We start from the raw sequence: 23,673 nt of genomic DNA on the forward strand, positions 1-23,673 counted from the left end.
TGGGTAGGCGCTCTAACATGAAGCTCCATCCAGTGCTTCTGAAAAGGACAGTCTAGCCTATTGCTCACTACGGTCAGGATGCCATTGGTACTGCCACGAACACGCTGCGCCAGGGATGCGACTCGCTTACGTATAATCGCGTGAAACCCATCTGTACGCGTTTCTGCAAACATACCCGAGGCACTGCAGTGTCGCGGCAGCCCCATTAACATCCTGAACCCATTATTATATTGAACTCTTATAGTGTTCAACGTTCTCTGCGTATACTAAGCGACCGAGGTGTTGACCGACAATAAATCTTTGTTCAGATCATTTTTAATACCTGGGCCGCTTAATTACATATAATAGAACGGCCGAGGTGCTCACATATATCTGAACACACAACAAGAACCTTAACGGAATAAGTTCGCCTTTGTACCTACAAAAAATATGTGTTATATTTAAAACTAGCGACCAGCCCCAGCTTTGCAAGTGGATTACACAAATAAAATTATCGACTTCCTCAAGAATTACTCCATATTGATAAGTGAAAACCGCATAAAAATCCGTTCAGTAGTTTTTGTGTTTATCGCGAACATACAGACAGACAGACGCGGCGGGAGACTTTGTTTTATAATAATGTAGTGTTAGAAAAGCCGCTTCATTTAAATTAAACATTATTAATAAAACACCTTTCTGCCATTAAATCATTTCTATTTTGATTCTAGTTGTAAATATTAAGTAAAAATACGGCCATTGAGTCAACCTCCCCCTTCCCTCCTCCTCCTCTTCCTCTCCCTTGAGTCGGCCTTTTACTACCAGTACCAGTATTGCATTGAGGCATCCGGTGTAGTACCTACTCCATGTTTTATTTAAATAATTACGAAAATAAATACTTATGTTAGTTGAACGTATACCATAATTAATTTAATAATAAGAAATGAATTTACAAATGTTTAAAAGTAGTAATAAATATAATATTTGATAAATAGTTGCTACACCAAGAATGAACATAAAAAGGATTGTTTTTGACGGGCAATATGGCGTCGCCTGTGTGAGATACGGCTGTGATGTTTTGGTTAAAAACACATTAATATTCGAAGCAGTGAATAGTTGTATCATTTCATCAGTAGTGATTACGTGTTGATGTTGTATTTACAATATTTTTAATTAACGTTGTAAAGGACTTAATTCGAAGACGACGAAAGTCGAAGAATGTTTTTTTATCTCTACCTTTTATTATTCGAACGATAGAGACACATAACAAATCTTGAATTTCTACTAAGTAACTAAAAGCTGTCCCGTCTATGATTACCACTCTCCATAGATCGCCTACGTCACTATTACCTAACAACTTTCTATGACACGCTTGCTAGTAGCTAGGTACTACCTCTAGTTAGTCATTTGTTTGCTATCTAAACATTCACTCGTCTATAAATGGACATTCCAAATTCGAAAGTCGAATTTAAAATAACAAAATTTTGGTGAAATTGAAATGGTATGTCGGTTCTTTAAGTTATCTGTTTACTTCTTAAAATAATTTGGAAATGAAGAACGACGAATATTCTTTTTGAGTGTAATCTTCGGTGAAAATGCAAAACAAACAAGAAGAAAAAAATTAAACGGTAAAACCTAAGTGGACAATGTAAATAAACCTGTGGTTAAAATTTCAAATTTAGAAATCCAAACTTTTTTAATTTTTTTATGGTTTCAAAAATCGAACTATGTGGTTTGTTCTGTTACTAGTGCTGTGCTTAGTGTATTCGTTATGGCGTTTGCGGTACTTCGCGTCGAATGGAGTGATGACTCTGGTACCGGTCCCGTTTTTGGGGAATTTGGCGGCGGTTACTTTTGGACGAGAGAACTTTGTGGAGGTTATAGAAGCTGGTTATAATAAGTTCAAAGATAAGAGGTTAGTAATTTTACTAATAGGTATTTAATCTACTTTAAAATAGGAAGATGTTCGTAATTTGATGCATTTGGTGTTTTATTATTGCACGAGATAGTACATACATTAGATAGGTTTATGATAATTATGATACAAGAAAGTAAATAACAATTTAAAAGTTAAAAATATTTAATAATTAAAATTTACTTAGTTCGGCTCATGAAAATTTGTAAAAATGATATGTATACCTACTTACAATATAGAGCTGTAGCAAAAAAGGCACTTGGGCGTTTTCTAAAATAAATACTTATTGAAAACCTGATTCTTTTAAATCCGGACATTCTTGGGCTTATTCTACTCAAAATCGACAGCATTCTCTATCTATCCTGCCATTATAAAAAGATGTCTTAAAATGTTCATTCCATTACGTCACGTTTTAGTGGGTTTTTTTTACTTGTATGTGCGTGACGTAGTGGAACGCACAATTTTTATACAATTTTTTGGGACATTTTTTTATCATCAGGATTGAATATGCTAGTGATTCTGAGTTGAAAGATCCAAAACACCAGGATCTGTGAGAATCAGGTTTTTAATATTTATTTTTAAAAAAAACGCACACAGGATTGGTAGCGTCCATTTTTAGGGTTCCGCGTACCTGAAAAGGAAAACCGGGACCTCTTATAGGAACACTCGTCTGTCTGTCTGTCCGTCTGTCACAGCCTATTAACTTTGCTGAAACTACTGGACCAATTAACTTGAAATTTGGTACACTTTGTTTGAGCTTTACTTTACGGATTTGACGACGCCCCAAATACCTAAATTTTTATTGGGTTGGCCAGTTGTTCTAAAGTTTAGTGAGCCGTTCAGTTTTAGCACCTCGCCTGCTTAGCAACTTGTTTTACTGGCAGTACCTCGTTACACTAATTTAAACTTTCACGATTTTTACTCATTGTATAATTCACAACGACGGGACTTAATCGCGTAAAATAAGTTTTGTATTTACCTCCGACGTTTCGAGGACGGCATAGTCCCCGTGGTTTCGGAGAAGTCTTTGAACTGTGGAATGAACTGTCGTCTGCGGTATTGTCTGGCTGATACGACCTCCAAACCTTCAAGAAAAGAGCGTACTCCAGTCTTCAATCTTAAAGGACGGCAATGCAACAACTCCTCCGGTGTTGCGGGTGGCCATGGGCGACAATAATCGCTTACCATCAGGTGATTTGTCTGCTAGTTTGCCTCGTATACCATTTAAAAAAAAAACTAATTTAAAATAATTTACTATATTATTTACGATTATTGTTTTGCTCTTTCTTGCCAGATATTTCGGCATCTACCAGTACCACGTTCCTACTCTAGTGCCATGCGACCCGGAGCTCATCCGCCGCATAATGGTGGCTGACTTTGCGGCCTTCAGCGACCGAGGGGTCCACATTGACCAGGACTGCGACCCGCTGTTTGGGAGGAACCTCATCATGCTGAGAGGTAGGTAACTATGATGCCCCTCATTGTTGTTTGAACGGAGACGGAACCTAAAAAGGTTGAGTTAAAATTGATGGAAACAAAATATTTTTGGCACAGTCCATTTATATACAAAAAAATGAGCAGTGCATAATTATTGGAAACGGTGAACAACCTCGTCAACGAAACGCTTTGTGTCTCTCTAACACTCTTCCATATTAGTGCGGCAGTGACAGTTGCGTTTCGATCGCTACGAAGCGTTAGCGATTGGCATGTTGGATACGCGGCCTGATTATTAGGCCAAACACCATCGCTGACATAAGGATAGGGGATACTGGAAACTTACGGGACCTATTGACAGAGTTTTTATCGTTAACAGGTTCAAGATGGCGCACGATGCGCGCGGCACTAACCCCAGCCTTTTCTGCATCTCGCTGTCGCAGCATGGCGCCACTTATGGCAGTCTGCGCGAAAAATGTGCAGATATACCTGCGAGAGCGAGTGCGACAAGATACACAGCTAGATGTTGATGAGGTACGGTAGTGATAAGATAGTTGGTAAGTTCAAAATTAGACTGGGCCGGTCACATCTGCCGCATGCATCCAGATAGGCGGGCTAGCTTAGCTATTAAGTGGATGCCAGAATATGTTGGGCACGGACGCGCGGCAGGTCCAGACGGAGATGGCGGAACGATAGGTTTTTATAGACATTTTACTTCACAACTGGTGGGAAAAAACACTAAATCGGGAGTTATGGAAATCCTTTGCCAAGCACCAGTGTCCACCAGAATAGGCTGGAAAAAAAATTGTGATAAGACACCTAAACGTCGCATTTGTGCATGTTCTAGTGCTAGACGCGCTGCTCAGGGTTCATGATTATTTCGAATGGCTAAAATGTATTCAATTCATTGCAATAAGTAATTTAAAGTGTTACCCTCAAAGTATTTACAAAGCTATAACTGTATTGAATTGCCAGATCTCAACAGCATACGTGAACGACGTGATCGCGTCATGCGCGTTTGGGTTCGCGACGGACTCCCTCCAGGACCCGCACAACTGCATCTTCCGACTGGCGAAGCGGGCTGTCGTTCAGGATACAACGCAGATAATGAAGTTTTTCGGCTATGAAAACATGAAGACGCTCATGCAGGTGAAGAAACCGTAGTTACGGACTGGAATATAAGCACTGTTGTCATAGGGCCGATACAGACGAACTGCAACCCGACTGCACGCCAACTGCGATGTCGTCGTGCAGTTCCCATACAAGTTTTAGTCGGGTTGCAGTCCTGTATTGGCCCATACAGAATTTCAAATCATGCATAAGCCTTTCAAGAAAACGTCTTTACGGCGCATAAGTATGAGAAAGTCCAGAGTCACAATAATGTGCTACCTAGAGTTCTAGCGATAGCTTCCAGAGTTACTTGGGACTTATTCTACGAAATATCATTTGATATTTCGTTTTTAGGGTTCCGTACCCAAAGGGTAAAAACGGGACCCTATTACTAAGACTCCGCTATCCGTCTGTCCGTCTGTCCGTCTGTCTGTCACCAGGCTGTATCTCATGAACTGTGATAGCTAGGCAGTTGAAATTTTCACAGAATAGATGATGTATTTCTGTTGACGCTATAACAACAAATACTAAAAAGTACGGAACCCTCGGTGCGCGAGTCCGACTCGCACTTGGCCGGTTTTTTTAGTTAAAGACCCCTTCCCATCAGGTGGCTCGTCTGCTCGTTTGCTGACAATCACATAAAAAAACATGATCAGATTGGACCAATCCCAAAACGGCCTAGTTTTCGTCCAGGGTCGGAGGCTCATTTACCAGACGCTTGGGATAAAACAAATCTTCCCTAATTCTTCAAGTGAACACCTAGGCTCTTTAGCGAACAGAGGCAAAAACCTGACACTTGTTGCAGTTGCTGAAGGTGAAGATTATAAAGAGCGGCGACGCGGAACAGTTTGGCGAGCTGTTTAAATCTGCCCTGAGTGCACGCCGCGACGGAGCCTCGCCCAGGCCGGACTTCATACAAACTCTCATGGACGCCGCGGGTATGTATCTTTGTAGTTTATTTATTTACTGCCATTTCAAAGGAATATGTAAGTATCTACCATATAACGCTAAGTTAGTGTTAATATAACCGATACCTGAGCTACCCTGCCATCCAAATGCTATTCTGAGGTTAGTAGGTAGAATGTAGTAGTAGATAGGTAGTAGTAAGCAGTAGGTATTAGCAAAGATAGATACAACTCCGTAATAGATGGATACAGTCTGAGGAAAAAACGTGCCTCGAAAATCAAGAAAATTTGATTCTCGTTCAGAGGGCGATACTAGCTTTGGCCAACTGTCGTATAGATGGCGTTGACGGTTTCGTTTGTTATTTAACAGTGAAAGAACATGGTTCAAAATCATAAAAATAATTAATGCAAATAAAAAAAATCATTTATCCATATCTAAATACATTTTATCGTATTTTTAAAAATATTTATTTTTAGTTTTAAAGTGTGTCGACAGATGGCAGTGAATTTACTGGGGTTACAAAATTTACTATGACAGTACCGCTCTAGTATAAGTTACTCTATGGTATTAGGTAGGATGGTAATAGCCACGTTAAACACTTCAGAACTATTATACCACACAGCCGTAAGGTTTTATATTTAAGTCGAAGATTTAACCGCTGGAAAGTAGATCCTTTTTTTTTCACAACAAGGTTCACAGCAAAATGTTTTAATCAACACCCAAAACATTCCTTTAGACCTATGTCCAAATACCTACTAAATAAAGTTTATTTTTCTCTGTGACACAACTTCCTTTTAATATGCAGCTTAGAATGACGAACACCAACAACAACATAATAATTAAACACTTCAAATCAAAATTATTTCGCAACATACTTATTTCTGATTTCAGGCAGAACGACGCCAGGCGCAGAGAGTAAGTACCACGTTTAATTTTGCTCTCCTTAGCAAGTGTTGACTTTGATTGACGGAGAAATTCAATTATTAATACTTGTTGTGACGACCATTGTGGTGTTGAGACCATTAATCCCGCTTTTGAGGGATTGTGAAGGTGGACGGCTCCTTTCTTCTGGGACATTTATTGTGTTCATTTATAGTAAATTGAGTGACAAAAATCGATATTCCGCTAGTTCACTTTGTACCAGATCTTCTTAATAATCTTTTATGTTACGAACGGGTATTTTTTTTACGTTAATAACGTTACTTATGAAGTGTAAACATTATATTGGGGTCATGCACATTCTGGTTTAGGTCAGGTTTTTTCCAATCTTCTCTTGGGTACAAAAGTTTTACACTAAAATCCACTAATCCACAATGTTGGTACTGCGCAAAACTACATCGGGATCGGTTTTGGGCATTAAACTCGTAAATAAGTTACATCAAGAAATCAAGTTTCAATGTTTTTTACTTCCAGACAACTTGTATCTGCAACTTATTTATAAATGTACCGAATAGACTCGGGCCACTTGCACCATTCACTAACTCGGGGTTAACCGGTTAAATCTGGAGTTACCATGATTACTAGTACAATTTGACACTGGGTTAACGGTTTAGCCGGTAAACCCCGAGTTGTGGGATGGTGCAAGTGGCGCTAAGCCTATTCGGTAGGTTCAAATCCCAGTAAGGGCATTTATTTTTGTGTTTATTTATCTTAGTGTGTATACCTACTATATTGTCTTCCAATACCCTCATGCCGCGGACTGTACGCAAGTGGCGCGAGGCGAGCGGCAAATCAAGGCCATTCGTACATTGCTAGAGTTGTGCCGTTCCCGGCAACATTTCCTATTTTTTTTGGGGAATGTTACCGAGCGAAAATTTCCCCATACAAAATGGGGAATGTTACCGGGAATGGCACAACTCTATACATTGCGCTCGACCAAATGTATGAACGGCCTTGGTTTGCCGCTCGCTACGACGCGCCGCTTTCGTCCAGTCCGCGGCCTTAGTACTTACAGCATAGTAGGGTACCTAGTAGTTTTGCTTAGTTTGGGGCTAGGTCGTGACCTACTTTGTATGTTTGTCCCCAAATATTTAATGTACGCGAATAATTTCCAGATTTCTCCGACGAGGACCTAGTCGCCCAGGCTGTGCTGTTTTACATTGCCGGCTACGATACGACGGCCAATCTCATCAATTATTTCCTTTACGAAATGGCCACCAACCCTACTATCCAGGTAAACTGTAGTTTTCAACTATACAACTTGACTTGGGCATTGTTTTTAGGGTTCCGTACCCAAAGGGTTTTACGGGATCCTATTACTAAGACTCCGCTTTTTGTCTGTCTGTCTGTCTGTCTGTCCGTCTGTCACCAGGCTGTATCTTATCAACCGTGATAGCTAGACAGTTGAAATTTTCACAGATAATGTATTTCTGTTGCCGCTATAACAACAAATACCAAAAACAGAATAAAATAAATATTTAAGTGGGGCTCCCATACAACAAACGTGATATTTTTGCCGTTTTTTGCGTAATAATACGGAACCCTTCATGCGCGAGTCCGACTCGCACTTGGCCGGTTTTTTTTAACGATGTATTTTAAAATTGTTAGATATTTGCAACGAATTTCATGATGCGTTTAGATTAAAGCGTAAAACTCAAAACTATTTGCGTCACCCTTCAATAAGTTTTAAGAACTGACTTAATCATATCATATCATTTATTTATAAAACTGCGTAACATAATATGTACAAACTTACCGATTATATATGCATTTAATAATGGTAAAGTTAAGCCTAGAAATAAAATAAAACACACAAGCTATATTTATTTATTGATTCAGGACAGACATACAGATTCAAGACTGAAGTTTGTAGCTGTTGTAAGTGTAAAATCTCTAGGTCTAAGGCAATAAGTCCGTTCGTCTTTTAATATACACTTATAAATCTTATGAGACGAAATCTTATTTCTTAACAATTATACTATTACACACAGGAAAAACTGCAGAGCGAACTGGACCAGTTACCAGGGTCAAATGACGAAAAGGAGGCATACGATAATGTCCAGGGGTTGGAATACTTGGAGATGTGTGTCTGCGGTGAGTTTAAACAAATATGAACATTAAGTATCTACCTATGTAAGTATTTGCATACGCAAATGCCAAGTGGCCTAGTACACTGCTTTATATTACATATACTGACCTTGCCTACAAGTTCGTTTAATGCTATAATTATTTGCGCGACAAAGATGGAAATACAGTACAAAACACTCGAAAGCTTGGCACCACGCTAAACCTTACGCTGGATATATTAAATATATTAATAACGGGTCACTCACGTGTTTTAAGTCGAAAACGCTCGACATGTTTCACTCCGTACCGAGGAGCGTCATCAGGAGCTTGCGTCGACGGTGACGGACCGGCGCAGACTGCGGGCCGCAGCCCTCCGCGCCCGATGACTCGGCGCGGGCGCCGGTGGCGGCAGGGGGGGCGAGAAACTACCCTCGTTTACGGCATTATTGTCAAATGATGGGTTGCACACAACACTCACGCTTACGCTGGATGCCTGAGGTCGAACATACTCTAGTCCTTTTTGATTAATTGAGACAAAATCAAAATTCCAACTACTAAAAACTGACGTTGCCACTTGAAGAGCTAATCTAAACAGTTACTCGGAAAGCAAGCTGTCGTAGGTGTGTCATAAAGTCGTGGGACCTCTCTGTATGTCATCTTTCCACATTACCACAGCCTGCGCTCGGCTTGTACTGTCCGCGCGCCAATTAGCCTCATGCATGAAGTTTAAATTTGAACGAAATATGTTTTATTCGGATGTTTGTTACCGTTATATCATGTTACAAATGCATTTCCGTTTTTAAATTACCATTTAATTACTTAAAATTATAAATAAAAAGTACAAAAATTTGCCCGCGAAAAGCTAGTGAGCGAAACGCTCGAAACGCCACGTGACGTCACGCGTTCGACAGATTAGTGTCATTAGTAGCAAACGTCAGTTGGGCCGCCCAACGTGTGACGTCATCACGTTCTGTCGAATTCGCGCCAAAAATTATGAGCGTTTCGACCGCTCAAAAATTTTCAACATTTTAAATATTTTTTAATAAAATAATGTTAAGGTTTACAGAAGTATTTTTATCATTTCCGGTGTTCCAACGATATAAATTATGAATCCAAAAATAAAAATTAATTCATGCATGGAGCTAATTCCGTGCATTCGGAGGTCGAGGAAATGGGGGGGGGGGTGTGTGCCGCGCCCGTACGTACAAAATGACACCACTCTGTCATGACGCCCAACATTCCTTACATTCCTCAACCGTGCACGGAATTCGCGCGCGGACAGCTTAGTACACTTAACAACTTTTCCCTTTGTAAAAAAAAGTAATATTTTCTTCCTCGTAATGATTGTGGTATTTTACAGAGGTTCTAAGGTTGTGGCCGCTGGTGGGCGCGGCAGATCGGCGCTCGGTGGCGCGCTACGACTTTGGCCCAAACCAGACCCATGGAAAAACCCACTTCGTTGTAAGTTTGCACTGACAAAATTTGCTAACACTAAAATCTGTCTCAAGTAAGTAACTAAGTATAACCGCAATTTTTTCATAGATGAGGTGACGTTGACGTTTCCTGAAGGCCACTGCACCATCTCACTCTAACACGGGGTTACCCGCTTAAACCTGGAGTTACACCAGTACACCAGTACAATTTGACACTGGGTTAACGGTTTAACCGCTTAACCCCGGGTTAGTGGGATGGTGCAAGTGGCCCTAAGTCTAGCTTGTCAAGTCGGTAGTTTAGTTTATATTAGACAAACTCTAAGACCATTTATGACACAGGTTTACCGCAATAGACTACCGAACTTTTATAACATATCGCATCTTGTGCTCTATAGCTAGCATAATTACCTACACCACTAGATTACTTACGATAGCGCTTCATAAAATATAATTATCGCACTTTAAAGCCTATAAAAACTCAATGCGCAGACTCATAATCTCTAACAGTTATTTATTATAACGACATCTAAAAGAAGCATTAAGTTTAAATGATAATTCCATCAGGCAGAAGCTGGCGTGCACATATGGCTACCAGTATATTCCCTGCATCGTGACGAGCGCTACTGGTCCGGCCCGCACCAGTGCGATCCGGAGCGCTTCTCGTCTGCCAACAAGCAGAATATACTGCCATACACATACATGCCTTTTGGTACTGGGCCTAGACATTGCATCGGTGAGTAAAGTACAGTACAGGCTGATTCCCGGTTTCAGATTCATATAATTTTTGAACGAGAAGTGCGAGAGATGTGGGGGGAGGGGTGTTTTAGTTTTGTGAGTGTTGCGGACTGATTACTTGATTAGCAACAATGGATTGCTGGCCAGCAAAGCAGCTGCTTTTAATTTAGTACCACAAGGCTCAAGTTTTGCATTGATTTCGGCACATGCGGAAAAGGTTGGAGGAGCGCGTACACAAGGAAGGTTGACATTGAAATAATGTTTTTTACTTTTTTATGAAATCCGCATTCATCTTCTTTTCATAAAAATATTTAAATATATAAGTTTTGAATAGTATATGTTTTAGTTTTTTTTATGGATAAAAAGTGCTATTATTAAACACGATACAATAGAAGGATAAAACGGAACAAGAATAACTAAATAAAAACTAAACTAGCATCAAATATACATACTTAATTTTTTTTTATCAAATATTGAAATCGGAAATCTGCCGCTGGGCCGCTGATCATTCTGTAGGTATCTATAACTGCCGGTATACTGTACAACTTAAGCGCTACTCAGATCCACGCCAGTGCAACCCGGAGGGTTTCTCGTCTGCCAACAAGCAGAATATTCTGCCTTGTACACATTCCTTTTGGCACTGGACAGACATTATATCGGTAAGTAAAGTATATAGGTGTATGGAAGCGACTAAGTGGCCTAGACACCAGGTTACCAGTATATTCATATTCATATTTATTAATAATATACACATACATTACACGTCAAAAAACAAAATACAATTACAATTAGTGGAATAACAATTAAAATTTCAATTTATTTCAACATCGAAACAATAAAAGTAAAATTATTTACACATGTTCAAAAATGTAATTAACAAATAAATACTATCATATTATATTATATTCTACACTTCCAATAATTCTTGTAAGTCATAAAAGGCGTTGTTAATTAGCCATTTCTTCAATTTAATATAAAATACATTATCATGTGATATCACAGTTATACCTATATTTTCAGGGATAGAATTATATATTTTTGGGCCCATAGCATAGGTTGTTTTGGCAGATTTGGTCAGTCTGAAGCTGGTATTCTACAGCTGAATGAGTACTATAAAGTATACGGAGCGCTACTCATTTGATAATCAGCAGAACATCTTGCCTTTGCTGCTGGTCAGACCCATAGTGCGATCCGGAGCGCTTATCGTCCGCCAATAAGCAAAAAATTCCGCCATACACATCTTTAGATATTCATAGCAGTATTAGCAGTGATTCACCAACTTGCTCAAACAATTCACTTAACTAACTAGAGTCGCATCTTAATCAGAATCACACCCAAGTAGGCCACAGAGTTGACGGAGTTAATTTAGCACACGTAGATCTCACTATTAAGTTTATTGTAGATAAATGTGTTTCCATCTTCTGATTGCGACTGCAGCAAATGCGCTGCGTTTTCTAGAATAAATATTGAAAACCTGATTCTCATAGATCCTGGTGTTTTTGGGTTGATGACTGATGACTGTTGATACTGATGGCATTCAAATAGCGTGCATTTCGAGTATGAGACACACGATAACTATTAGATAACATCAATCAAATATAATTCTGACAATAATGCAGTTTCAGGCCCACAGCAACCTTTCATCTGTCAGCCATGTTACAATTTACAATGATATCGCCCGTTTCCCGCTGCATGCTGCAATGCTGCTACAGTCGCAATCTGAATGTAACCTGTAGACGTTTGCTAACACGTGCGGGAACACACGATAACTATTAGATAACATCAATCAAATATAATTCTGACAATAATGCAGTTTCAGGCCGATAGCAACGTTTAAGTTAAAAAGTTTAACGTCAGTCATGTTACAATGATATCGCCCGTTTCCCGCTGCATGCTGCATGCTGCAATGCTGCTAATACAGTCGCAATCTGAATGTAACCTGTAGACGTTTGCTAACACGTGCGGGAAACCTCGAAGACGATTGCAATTTAAATATTAACACTCACATTAGGTAGATATTTCTCATAACGCCCCCGCAGTATGTCATAACAGACGGAAATAACTAAAATAGTGTAGCTTTTCACGCTCTTGTCGTAAGACCTCTTATTCCGCTATGATCAGATTCAAGCCTAAAGAGGCCCACTGATTATCAGTCCGCCGGACGATATCGGCCTGTCAGTTGTTCGGAACTGTCATATTTTTGTTCTAACTGACAGGCCGATATCGTCCGGCGGACTGATAGTCAGTGGGCCCCATAAGGCTCAACTCTTTTTCATAATGGGCAGTTATTGGTGAATAGGTAATATTACGCGAAACCACCACAATCTGAGGGTATATCGCAAAACAAGAAAATCGAAATTTCGCTATCTAACATCTCTGTCTCTGTCACTCTTGCATATTCGAGAGATAAAGAGGCAGATCGCGAAATTTCGGATTCGCGTTTCCCGGTAGGTCCTCTGTAAACAAATCGCCTTGATGCATCAATGTCATATCTTATTATACCTGAAAACTTGTCAAAAACCTGTTAAAGGTATGTATAACTTACTCTATGGTTTACTAAAAAGGCTAGTGCTGCACTCTGGTGGCAGAACATTGCAGTAATATCCCCTATTCTCAATATAACTTGAGAATATTAGATTAGATTAGATATATTTATTTCTTAAAAAAGGCACAGTATTTTACAAAAAGGGATAAAACAAAGGCTTTCACTAAAAGATCGTCAACTTAAGATTAGAACAGAAATCAAATAATAGAATATAAAATAAATAAATAAAACAAATGTCACAAAAAAAGAGATGTCAATGTATAGGTATACCAATAGAGACTTCGCATGCTTCTCAGCTCAGCTTTAGCTTCGGTAGCTCAGCTGGTTAAGAGCAATTGGACCGGTGTTCTAAAAGCTCGCAAGTGCGAATCTTGCCCGAAGCCGTGAATATTTCCTTTAAATTAAAAATAGTAGTGTTTAACGACAAATAAATTGCTTCTTTACCTGTGTACTCCGATTCAGGGTCCCGTTTTGCTACAACAGCAGCAAAAGTGTTCCTGTCGCAGTTCCTCCGGCACTACAGCGTCAGCGGCGGTTCCTCGAGACAACTTCACCCCAGGGCCTTCATCCTCCGACCCAAAGATGGCTTCACGCTCACTGTCACTCCGAGAAACAACAATATATTATAGTTAACACTTGATTATTATTGCATCCTTTATTAAAGTCACAACACTTCACCCCAGGGCCTTCATCCTCTAACCCAAAGACGGCTTCGCGCTCACTGTCACTCCGAGAAACAACAATATATTATAGTTAACACTTGATTATTATTGCATCCTTTATTAAAGTCACAACACTTCACCCCAGGGCCTTCATCCTCTGACCCAAAGACGGCTTCGCGCTCACTGTCACTCCGAGAAACAACAATATATTATAGTTAACACTTGATTATCATTGCATCCTTTATTAAAGTCACAACACTTCACCCCAGGGCCTTCATAGGATGAAGTTCATCCTCCGACCCAAAGACGGCTTCACGCTCACTGTCACTCCGAGAAACAACAATATATTATAGTTAACACTTGATTATTATTGCATCCTTTATCTCGGACCACGGAGCCACGGATTTGTGACCCACCCTCTCACTGTCCCTCCAAGGAACAACAATATATTTTTTAATACAGTTGCTCAAAAAGTGCTACTTTACTTTACGTAGCTGTTTAGCGTTCGCAAAGTTGGTTTTCGCGAACTGCTTTTTGCTTTTCCAGCTTTTTTAAATTTTCTTCTGACCGTAATCGATACGTCCACACCAAAGAGTTTGGATGTTCATTTTTAAAAAAGGGGGCCGCTATTTAAACGTTTCTGCTGTGGGTGCCTACTCAGGTATTTGATTAATTTTGAAGCAGGAGCTTGTCATTGCAAAGTCGTGGGGTCGGTTGCACCAAACTGTTTGTCACCGTTAAAGAGTTCGCTAAATTTTATTATATGGAAAGTTGACGCCGGCTGACGTTGATCAGTCTGTCAAGTGCGGATGGTGCAACTGGCACTTATACTACTCAATTTTATCTAAGAGTAGGATACTACTTCGATTAAATTGAGTGTTCAATAGAGTGTTTTGGTTTTTTTATTAATTAGAACGGGACTTAATCGTGTCTGGACACTAATTTGTGAAAATCATGAAAATTTAAACTAATAAGAGTGCTTTTTTATAAAATAGAACCTAGAATGATAACAGACTTAAACTATTAAAGTAATAGCATTAAAAGCATGTAGCAAGCGAGGCATGAAAAATAAGTTGAGCAGCGAAGCAATCTTCGTATATTCCCGACACTCCCGTACGCTCCACTACTCGCAACAAATATATCTATTAAAACTATTAAAACCCGCTCGCTAGCTAACTTCTTTGTACAGATACTTAAAGTTAATGTAGCAAATTGAATTTAAGAATTACTTTAGTCTGAGTGCTGGGAGGGTTGGGATTTCGATGCAAATTATAAAGAGAATGTTTGGAGAAAGTTGTGCAGCAAATAAAACGTCACTCATACATTATTTAAAATTATCTCTTTAGTATAATTATGCTTATTAAGTAATTTTAGCATAAAGTACAGGTGTTAAACAGGACGAATAATGGGACACACAATCTTATAAAGTATTAAAGGACGGAATCTCGTACATTCACCAACCTGTAACCTGTACCTATCTCTATCGCACGCGCGTAATTATAATCATTTTATATCAAATATATGAAGGCATATGAAGGGTATAAGCTTTAACCTTAACACGTCCTATTTATGAGCACATTGTACCTACAAAAGAAAAGAAACGAAAGTTTGCCAATTTTGCTATGCTAGCCCATCCCAAGCAGAAACGTCTTCGCAGCTGGATCACCCCAGTGGCCTATCCCACAAAACTTGCAATTACAATTTTACATATCAGCAGTGACCTTTAACCCTATCAGTGATCGACGCGGCAAGAATTGAAGAATTTTACAATTGTTATAAGTGTGAACCTTACTTAAGTTGTTAAGTGTGTAGCAGCCTTAAGTAGAATACATATTATCTATGACTCTTGTAATGGCTCTGAATAAAAATACAATGTTGATATAGACGCTCTTTATTTAAATCATAAAACTAGAATATTCATACTTAAAACCTATGAATACCACATGGCGCTGCGACATAGAACATTGAAAAACAAAAATCATATGAAGATTTTAAGAAACAAGTCGAAAAAAGAAGAAAAATTGTAAGAAGAAAGAAAACGAAAAATGGCGGAAGGAGCTGACCGAGCAGAGCATGGTGTTGTGGGACTAAAACCACCAGAAAAGCTTCAAAATCAAGATTTTAAGAAATGGAAACAACGATTTGAGTTATATAGAAAGGCAAGTGGAGCCGATAAAAAAGATGAACAGGTACAGGTAGCTTTATTGTTACACTGCATGGGTGAGGCGTGCATCGATATTTATAACACGCTGAATCTGGAAGAATCCGCTACATATAACGACGTGATTACAGCGTTTGAGAGTTATTATATACCTAAAAGAAATGAGAGTGTAAATTCTCACATATTTTTCACAAGAAACCAACTTGAGGGTGAGAATTTCGACAATTATCTAACTGAATTAAAAAAACTGGCCAAAGAGTGTGATTTTGGAACATTAGAGGAAAGATTGATAAAGGACAGATTAGTAGCAGGTGTTAACAACAAAAAATTAACAGATAGATTACTCAGGGAATCTGATTTAACACTGCAGAAAGCAATTAATATATGCAAGGCAGCGGAGCTGGCCAACGAACAAGTAAAGCAAATACAAGGTACAACCTCAGAAAAAACAGAAGTACAGGTCATAAAGAAGAAGCAAGCAAGAAGAGAGCAAGTGTCAACCAGTGGCAGCAAATCACCATCTGCTTACCATCAAGCATCGACCAGTGGCAGTAAACTACCATCTACTTACCATCAAGCACCAGGAAGTAGCAGACAGCATGCAGAGTGTCACAGGTGTGGATACAGCCATGAAAGAAATAGGTGTCCGGCGTATGGAAAAAATGCACGAAATGCGGGAAGCTGGGACATTTTATTAGAAAGTGCAGATGGAACAAAATAGGTACAGTAAGTGTACAGCAGTATGGTGATACAAGACTTGAAGACCAAGGTACGAGTGACAGTGATTCACAAGAGATAGACATTTCAACGGTTAGTAGCAGTAAACAAAAAAGTAGTTGGTATGAAAATGTTCATTTTGTGCAGCAAAATAAAGATATTAAATTTAAACTTGACAGTGGTGCTGGATGCAATGTGATACCCAGATCTTTATGTCACAAAATGAACATATTTCACTTTGAAAAAACAAATTGTCATTTGAGTAATTATAGTGAAGACAGTATTGCTACAGTAGGTGAGCTTAACTTGCAGTGTAAAATATTAAACAAAGAATGTGTTATAAACTTCCAAGTAAGTAAAAATGATTATGTGCCAATATTAGGTTTGCCTTCATTAGAAGAACTAGAATTGGTAGAGAGAAAAGTACATGCTGTGTCAGAAAAAATAGATGTAAAAAATTATGAAGAATTGTTTAAAGGGATAGGAAAAATAAAAGATTATGAATATAAAATAAAATTGAAGGAGGGTGCAACAGGTAAAATAGAGCCATGTAGACATGTGCCTTTTAAATTGATGGGTGACTTAAAAAAGGAGTTAGATAGCTTAGAGAGAAAAGGAATTATTTCTAAAGTGCAAACACCCACAGAATTTGTCAGTTCATTAGTAATGACTAGAAAGCCTGACAAATCATTGCGTATATGCTTAGACCCTCAGTACTTAAATACTCAAATACAGAGAGAACATATTCAAATCCCGACTCTAGAAGAGATTACAGTTAAATTGAAAGGCAGTAAATTTTTCAGTACATTAGATGCCAATAAAGGATTTTTTCAAATAAGTTTGTCAGAAGACAGTCGAGAGTTGACAACATTTAACACCCCTTATGGGAGATATTTTTATAATAGACTACCATTTGGGTTAGCGTCCAGTCCAGAAGTGTTTCAAAGAGTGTTCAGTAGTATTTTAGGTAGCATTCCTAATGTTGAAATTTACATAGATGACATACTGATTCATGCACAGACAGAGAGTGAACATGACCAAATTTTAAAGCAAGTGTTTGAAAAAGCAAAAGAGTATGGAATAAAATTTAACAGAACAAAGTGTAATTTCAAAAAACAAGAGGTAAAGTATTTAGGGTATGTTCTCACAACAGAAGGAATTAAAGTAGACAGTGACAGAATTAGAGCTATTACAGAAATGAAAGAACCTAGTACTCATAAAGAATTGTTGCGTTTTTTGGGCATGATTAATTATGTGTCAAAATTCATACCCAATGTGTCCGAGGTGACAGCACCTTTGAGACAATTAAATAAAAAAGATGTACCATTTATCTGGACTGACTCACAACAGAAAGCTTATGATAGATTAAAAGAATTGATATGTAAACCACCAGTGTTAGCATATTTTGAAATAGATAGCCTTATAACTTTGAGTGTAGATGCGTCAAAAGATGGCTTAGGATGTGTGATTTTACAAAATAATAAACCAGTAGCTTATGGATCTAGGGCATTGACACCGACTGAACAAATGTACAGTCAGATTGAAAAAGAAAGCTTAGCAATATTATTTGCATGCACTAAGTTTCACCAGTATGTATATGGGCAAGAGTTCATTGTAGAATCGGATCACAAGCCCTTGGTGTCAATTTTTGCCAAACCTCTTAATAAATGCCCAGCGAGACTACAAAAAATTAAAATGGCATCCATATAGTTTTCAGGTAGTATATAAACCAGGTAAAGAATTATTAGTAGCAGATCACTTGAGTATAACATATTTAAGTGACACTACACCGACATATGAAACAGATCTGGAGGCTCATGTTGCTATGGTAGTTCAGAGTGTGAGAATAACAGATAAGAAATTACAGGAAATGACAGATGAGACTAGACAGGACAGAGAGTTACAGTGTGTATTAAAATACATATTAAATGGGTGGCCCAACGGTAAGAATGCTATTGAAAATGAGGCAAAAATATACTATAGTTACAGAGATGAGTTGACAGAGTATAATGGACTGATTTGCAAGGGAACTCAGATAGTAATACCCAAAAGTAAAAGACCGGAAATTTTACAGAAAATTCATTATGCACACTTAGGAATTGACAAATGTAAAGCTTTAGCTAGAAAAACAGTATTTTGGCCGAATATGTCAAAAGAAATAGAAGATCTTGTTCAAAATTGTGATGCGTGTAAAAGCTTTCAGAAAAATAATAGGAAGGAACCATTAATAAATAAGGAAATCCCTGATAATGCATGGCAAATACTGGCAACAGATATATTTTTTCTCTATGGAGAACCTTATTTGTTAGTGGTGGATTCATACAGTAAGTTTGTTGAAATTGGTAAATTACAGGATATGAACACTATTACTTTGATTAATTGTTTAAAATCAATACTGGCTAGACATGGAGTATGTGACATATTGTATTCAGACTCTGGCTCTCAATTTACCAGCTATGAGTTTAAGAAATTTGTGAGTGAGTGGACGTTCGAGCACAAAATTATTAGTCCAAAGCATCATCAAGGAAATGGATTAGCCGAACGTTATATACAATCTGTAAAGCATATGCTGAAAAAGATGATTTATACTAATAGAGATATAAATTTAGGATTGCTTATGTATAGGAATACTCCAGTACATTCCAACTTAACTCCTAGTGAGTTATTATACAAAAGAAAAGTAAAGACAATAATACCTTGTGTAACTGGAAATGATTGTAAAAATGATCTTAATTATAGAAATTCATTGATTGAGAAACAGCAAAAACAAAAGATGTATTATGATCTGAAAACTAGAGCCTTACCGCTGTTGGAAGAAGGAGATAAAGTAAAAATACAAAATGAAAGTAACATCAAGCCCTTACAGAGTGGCATAGTTGTAGGAAAGGCTCCAGGTCCCAGATCATATCATATTAAAAATGAAGATGGAAATATTATAAAAAGAAATAGGTATATGTTAATTAAAGGTGGGGCTTATAAAGAAAACAAATTGGACTATGATGACATTGTAATAAATAATGATAGGGTAACAGATTTGCCTAATGATGTAGATGTGGCTCATGGTTCTGGAAATGTGTCCAGGTCCAGTTCTTTTAAAGATGTTATGCCTATGCCTAGTACTTTCACAAGGTCTGGTAGACAAATTAAAAGACCAGTTTATCTTAAGGACTATCAATTAGAATAACAATTGTTTTGAATTTAGTATCTGTCCATCCTTTCTAAGTGTTTTTGAAAATAATGTAACTTTTGTGTTTATGGAAAGGAAAGGATGTTATAAGTGTGAACCTTACTTAAGTTGTTAAGTGTGTAGCAGCCTTAAGTAGAATACATATTATCTATGACTCTTGTAATGGCTCTGAATAAAAATACAATGTTGATATAGACGCTCTTTATTTAAATCATAAAACTAGAATATTCATACTTAAAACCTATGAATACCACATACAATACAGCCATCGCAGACGATGTAGGCTGTTAAACAAACTATCTTCTCAAAATACCTCTTTAGTCGCTGCATTATCATCTGCAAAGATGCTCTGGCCAATGATGAGCCCAATACTGAGTTAAGTAGCGACTTCACATATCTACACCTTTGAATTTTATCGCAGCGGTTAGCAATTTCCCTCACCGAAAAGTACCAAACTGATAATTCCCACCTCATTTTACTGTTCTAGCAATGCTGCCATCACTAGAACAGTAAAATGAGGCATGGAACGAGCTAATTTATATAAATAAATAAAAAATAAAAATAAAACGCGTTTATCTGAATAAAATATGAATAAATAAAAAAATATAACTATAACTTAAGTTTCTAAAAAACTCCTAGCAGGGCTGGTAACCCATGGAGTTTATAGCCACGCCTCCTTCTTCTCCCTGAAAGAGACGCAATATAAAGTTTGAATTAATTCAATTAATGTAAATACTGCCTGTAAATGAAATTTAAATGTAATTTAGTAATAAGCTAGATATAAGACAATTTGTGTGCCCTGACAGGGTGTCATGGAAGCTTCCTGTATAACTTCAATAACATCTCATGTACATGACTTTTACAAATAAACATCTTATCTTATCTTATCTTACTGAAACAATGTGCCTAAGCATGTGTCAATTTAATAAATGGCTATTCTGATTTTGAGCTGCCATCTATAGCGTTCTCCGTCGTGCAAAAACGGTGATCCACAAACAATGCACGGGAAGCTCGCTCGCGACTCCGGCGTGGGTTCATATTGAACGAGCGAGGCGACTGCTCAAGGGCAACCCGGTCTTGACTTCACGGCCTATTCGACCAGGCCAGCATATAATATAACAACGGTGATCCACAAACAATGCACGGGAAGCTCGCGCTCCCGACTCCGGCGGCGTTGATTACAAAGGCTGTGCGAGTTCTGGCTAATAGGCCGGCCCATGATTTCTCCTGCTGAACCAATGTTACATGACCTGCAGCAGCCACTACAAAAAAGCTCTCTATATTTTTTTTATGATACATTAAGACTCTAAACTGATGAAAATTTGGTCCTATGATGACGTGCAGGTGATGGATCAGATGACTGATAGTTCGGGACGAATTTCCAGTCTTCGAATATTACTTATCTAACGAGCGAGCAAAGCGAAGCGAACACATTACTGGCATGACCTGAGGGACATGTGCGGAAGGAAATCTGGGGTCAATTATGGCGACAAGTTTAAAACATGAAGAAAATTTATATCTAAGGATTCGAAAGGCTCCTTAATAGGAATCCGAAGTCAAAATTGTAAATAACGATAGCCATCTTAATGTTCTTCATTTTGCTTTAATCATGATGAAAATTTATATCTGAGGATCCGAAATCCGAATTCCAAATTGAAAAAAACGGCCGCCATCTTAAATTTCTTCAGTTTTGGTCTTAATCATGATAAAAATTTATTTCTGAGGATCTGAAAGGCCCTTTAACATAAATCTGTAGTCGAAATTATAAAAAAGGGCAGCCATCTTAAATTTCCACATTTTTATTGATTCGCGTCAAAAAAAGTCTACCTCTGTATAAGAATCTACTCTGTATAGTTTTTGGCGAACCGCGAGTTCTAAGTAGGGAGCAATATAACATTCAAAATCGCTAATTGGCAAAAATCACTACACTCGCGCAACACACAGCCTGTTATTGCGAACGTAATGACAATATTTCCACATATCGTCAGCATCATCATATCAGCCTTTCATCGCCCATTGCTGAAGTGCGCATAGGCCTCTCTTTGAGTACGAGTACCTACGCCACTTGTCCCGATTCCACTTGTCGACGTATATTAAAGAAAATGAAAAGCTAAATTTCGGTGTCGCCGACTCGGTAAGCTAGTGGGGTGTGTTAGGGGCGACAATGCGCTCGTTATCCCATTATAACGACAAATAATGAGCCGGGCACTTTAATTACGTGCGGACTGCTCTGTTATCTGCCCACGACGGGATTTAGTGCGCTAGATAAACTAAACATTTCTGACTGAAACACATTTTTATTATATGATAAGATTTTATGGGTAAAATTACAATGGGGATACAAAATTTGTGTAGCCATTTCTTGAAAGTTTAGCACTTTAATTTATTTAGAAATGTATGTAACATAAGTAAAAGCCTAATGGATATCCAGTACAAACATATTTCAATGAGAATAAAGTTTATTTTAAGTTTCTGCGTTTTGGCGTGGTTTTGACACGGGTTTTATTGGTCATGGTTACTATTTAAAAATTCCGTGCAAGTTTCAAAAGGATTTTATTAATCCTTAAAAAAGTATATTTGAACTCTGGTGCGTTCTCACATCTTTAATAACAGCCAGTGGCAAGTAAAATTGGTTATTTCATAGCGAGCCAATTTATACTTTTATACACGTGCCGGAAATGGAACATATGTGACTGATATCTGCAGCAGCCCTCACTCCGAGCTTCCGTTCATTTCATTTCATCTCTAAATGGAACTGCCAATCCGCCATGTTTATTCTGTTGCAGGGATTTTTTTAGTTTTTGTAGTCAGCATCAAAAGTAACGTATCAGACTACGCGTCAAATGTATCTACCATTCTCCAATGATATTATATACCTACAGATAGGTTATGATCATACAAATAAATAAAATAAAATAAAAATAGCCTTTATTTCGGAAGTTTTGTAACAATATACTTAAAAATATACCTTATTTTTCTCTATAATTATACCATCCCATCGACAACTTCAGCTTGTCCTCCGACATAGGCCTCTTCCAAGTCCTTCCAGGTATCGCGGTCTCTTGCTTTCCTGGTCCAGTCCACTCCGCCTATCCTTTTAAAGTCATCCGACCATCTACTAGTAGGCTTTCCTCTCTTCCTTTTGTGCCCCCTTGGGTACCACTCTATAAGGTCTCTTGTCCACTTTTCTAGCCCTTCTCTGATGATGTGACCGGTCCACCTCCACTTCTGTTGCTTGACCTTTTTGACTACTCTCCCACACTTTGATCTGGCTCTAATTATGGACAATTTCACTCTATCCTTGAGTTTAATGTTTAACACGCTTCTTTCCATGTTGTTTTGAAATGTAGCGAGCCTTTTTTCTTGTTTTTTCGTAAGGGCCCAAGTTTGGCATCCATAGGTGAGTACAGGTACAATGCACATATTAAAAACTTTTAATTTCTGGCTTGTTGGTATTTCGTTCGCCTTCATAACCTCTTTTAATGACCAAAATTTCTTCCATGCATTTGATATTCGTTTTTCAATTTCCTTGTTAGACTGATCTGATGGTGATATTATTTGACCAATACCTTGATCATACAAAAGGAGCCCTGTAATTACCTATTTATACCTACCAAGAAATCTCTTATTTATGATTAATTTTCGCATTCCATTCATCTTTGTCATACTCGTTGTTAAACATAATTACCAAACACCATAGATCTGACATACCTCGGGCTAGTCGGGCTATCTCGCATATAAGTGTAGGTATAGGTATTATTTGCAGATGACACAACTTTATTAATAAGGGGTGAGAAAGTTTGCCAAATTGATACATACGAGACTATCATCAAGCAAATCTTGTCAGTTGAAAAAGGCGCGAAATTCAAATTTTCTATGGGACGAT

The 23,673-nt window shown here is 38.1% G+C and overlaps 1 protein-coding gene across 1 annotated transcript; it reads left to right on the forward strand.

The window, feature by feature from the left end:
- The first annotated feature begins 1,252 nt into the window (after positions 1–1,252).
- Positions 1,253–13,781, forward strand: LOC134743936 (cytochrome P450 9e2-like). Its single transcript, XM_063677567.1, has 11 exons — positions 1,253–1,891; positions 3,186–3,349; positions 3,705–3,859; positions 4,301–4,474; positions 5,241–5,373; positions 6,233–6,256; positions 7,396–7,514; positions 8,272–8,374; positions 9,708–9,808; positions 10,345–10,513; positions 13,523–13,781. Exons 1-11 carry the CDS (start codon positions 1,704–1,706, stop codon positions 13,687–13,689), a joined length of 1,497 nt encoding a protein of 498 aa, XP_063533637.1. The 5' UTR covers positions 1,253–1,703; the 3' UTR covers positions 13,690–13,781.
- Positions 13,782–23,673: the final 9,892 nt, after the last annotated feature.

This window comes from Cydia strobilella, chromosome 9, assembly GCF_947568885.1.
Source record: "Cydia strobilella chromosome 9, ilCydStro3.1, whole genome shotgun sequence".
Lineage (NCBI taxonomy): Eukaryota > Metazoa > Arthropoda > Insecta > Lepidoptera > Tortricidae > Cydia > Cydia strobilella.

Coding starts and splice junctions, on each gene's coding strand:
- LOC134743936 (XM_063677567.1), top strand. CDS start 1,704: ATGTGGTTTGTTCTGTTACTAGTGCTGTGCTTAGTGTATTCGTTATGG. Junction 5,374..6,232: donor AACTCTCATGGACGCCGCGG/GTATGTATCTTT, acceptor TTCTGATTTCAG/GCAGAACGACGCCAGGCGCA. Junction 6,257..7,395: donor AACGACGCCAGGCGCAGAGA/GTAAGTACCACG, acceptor AATAATTTCCAG/ATTTCTCCGACGAGGACCTA.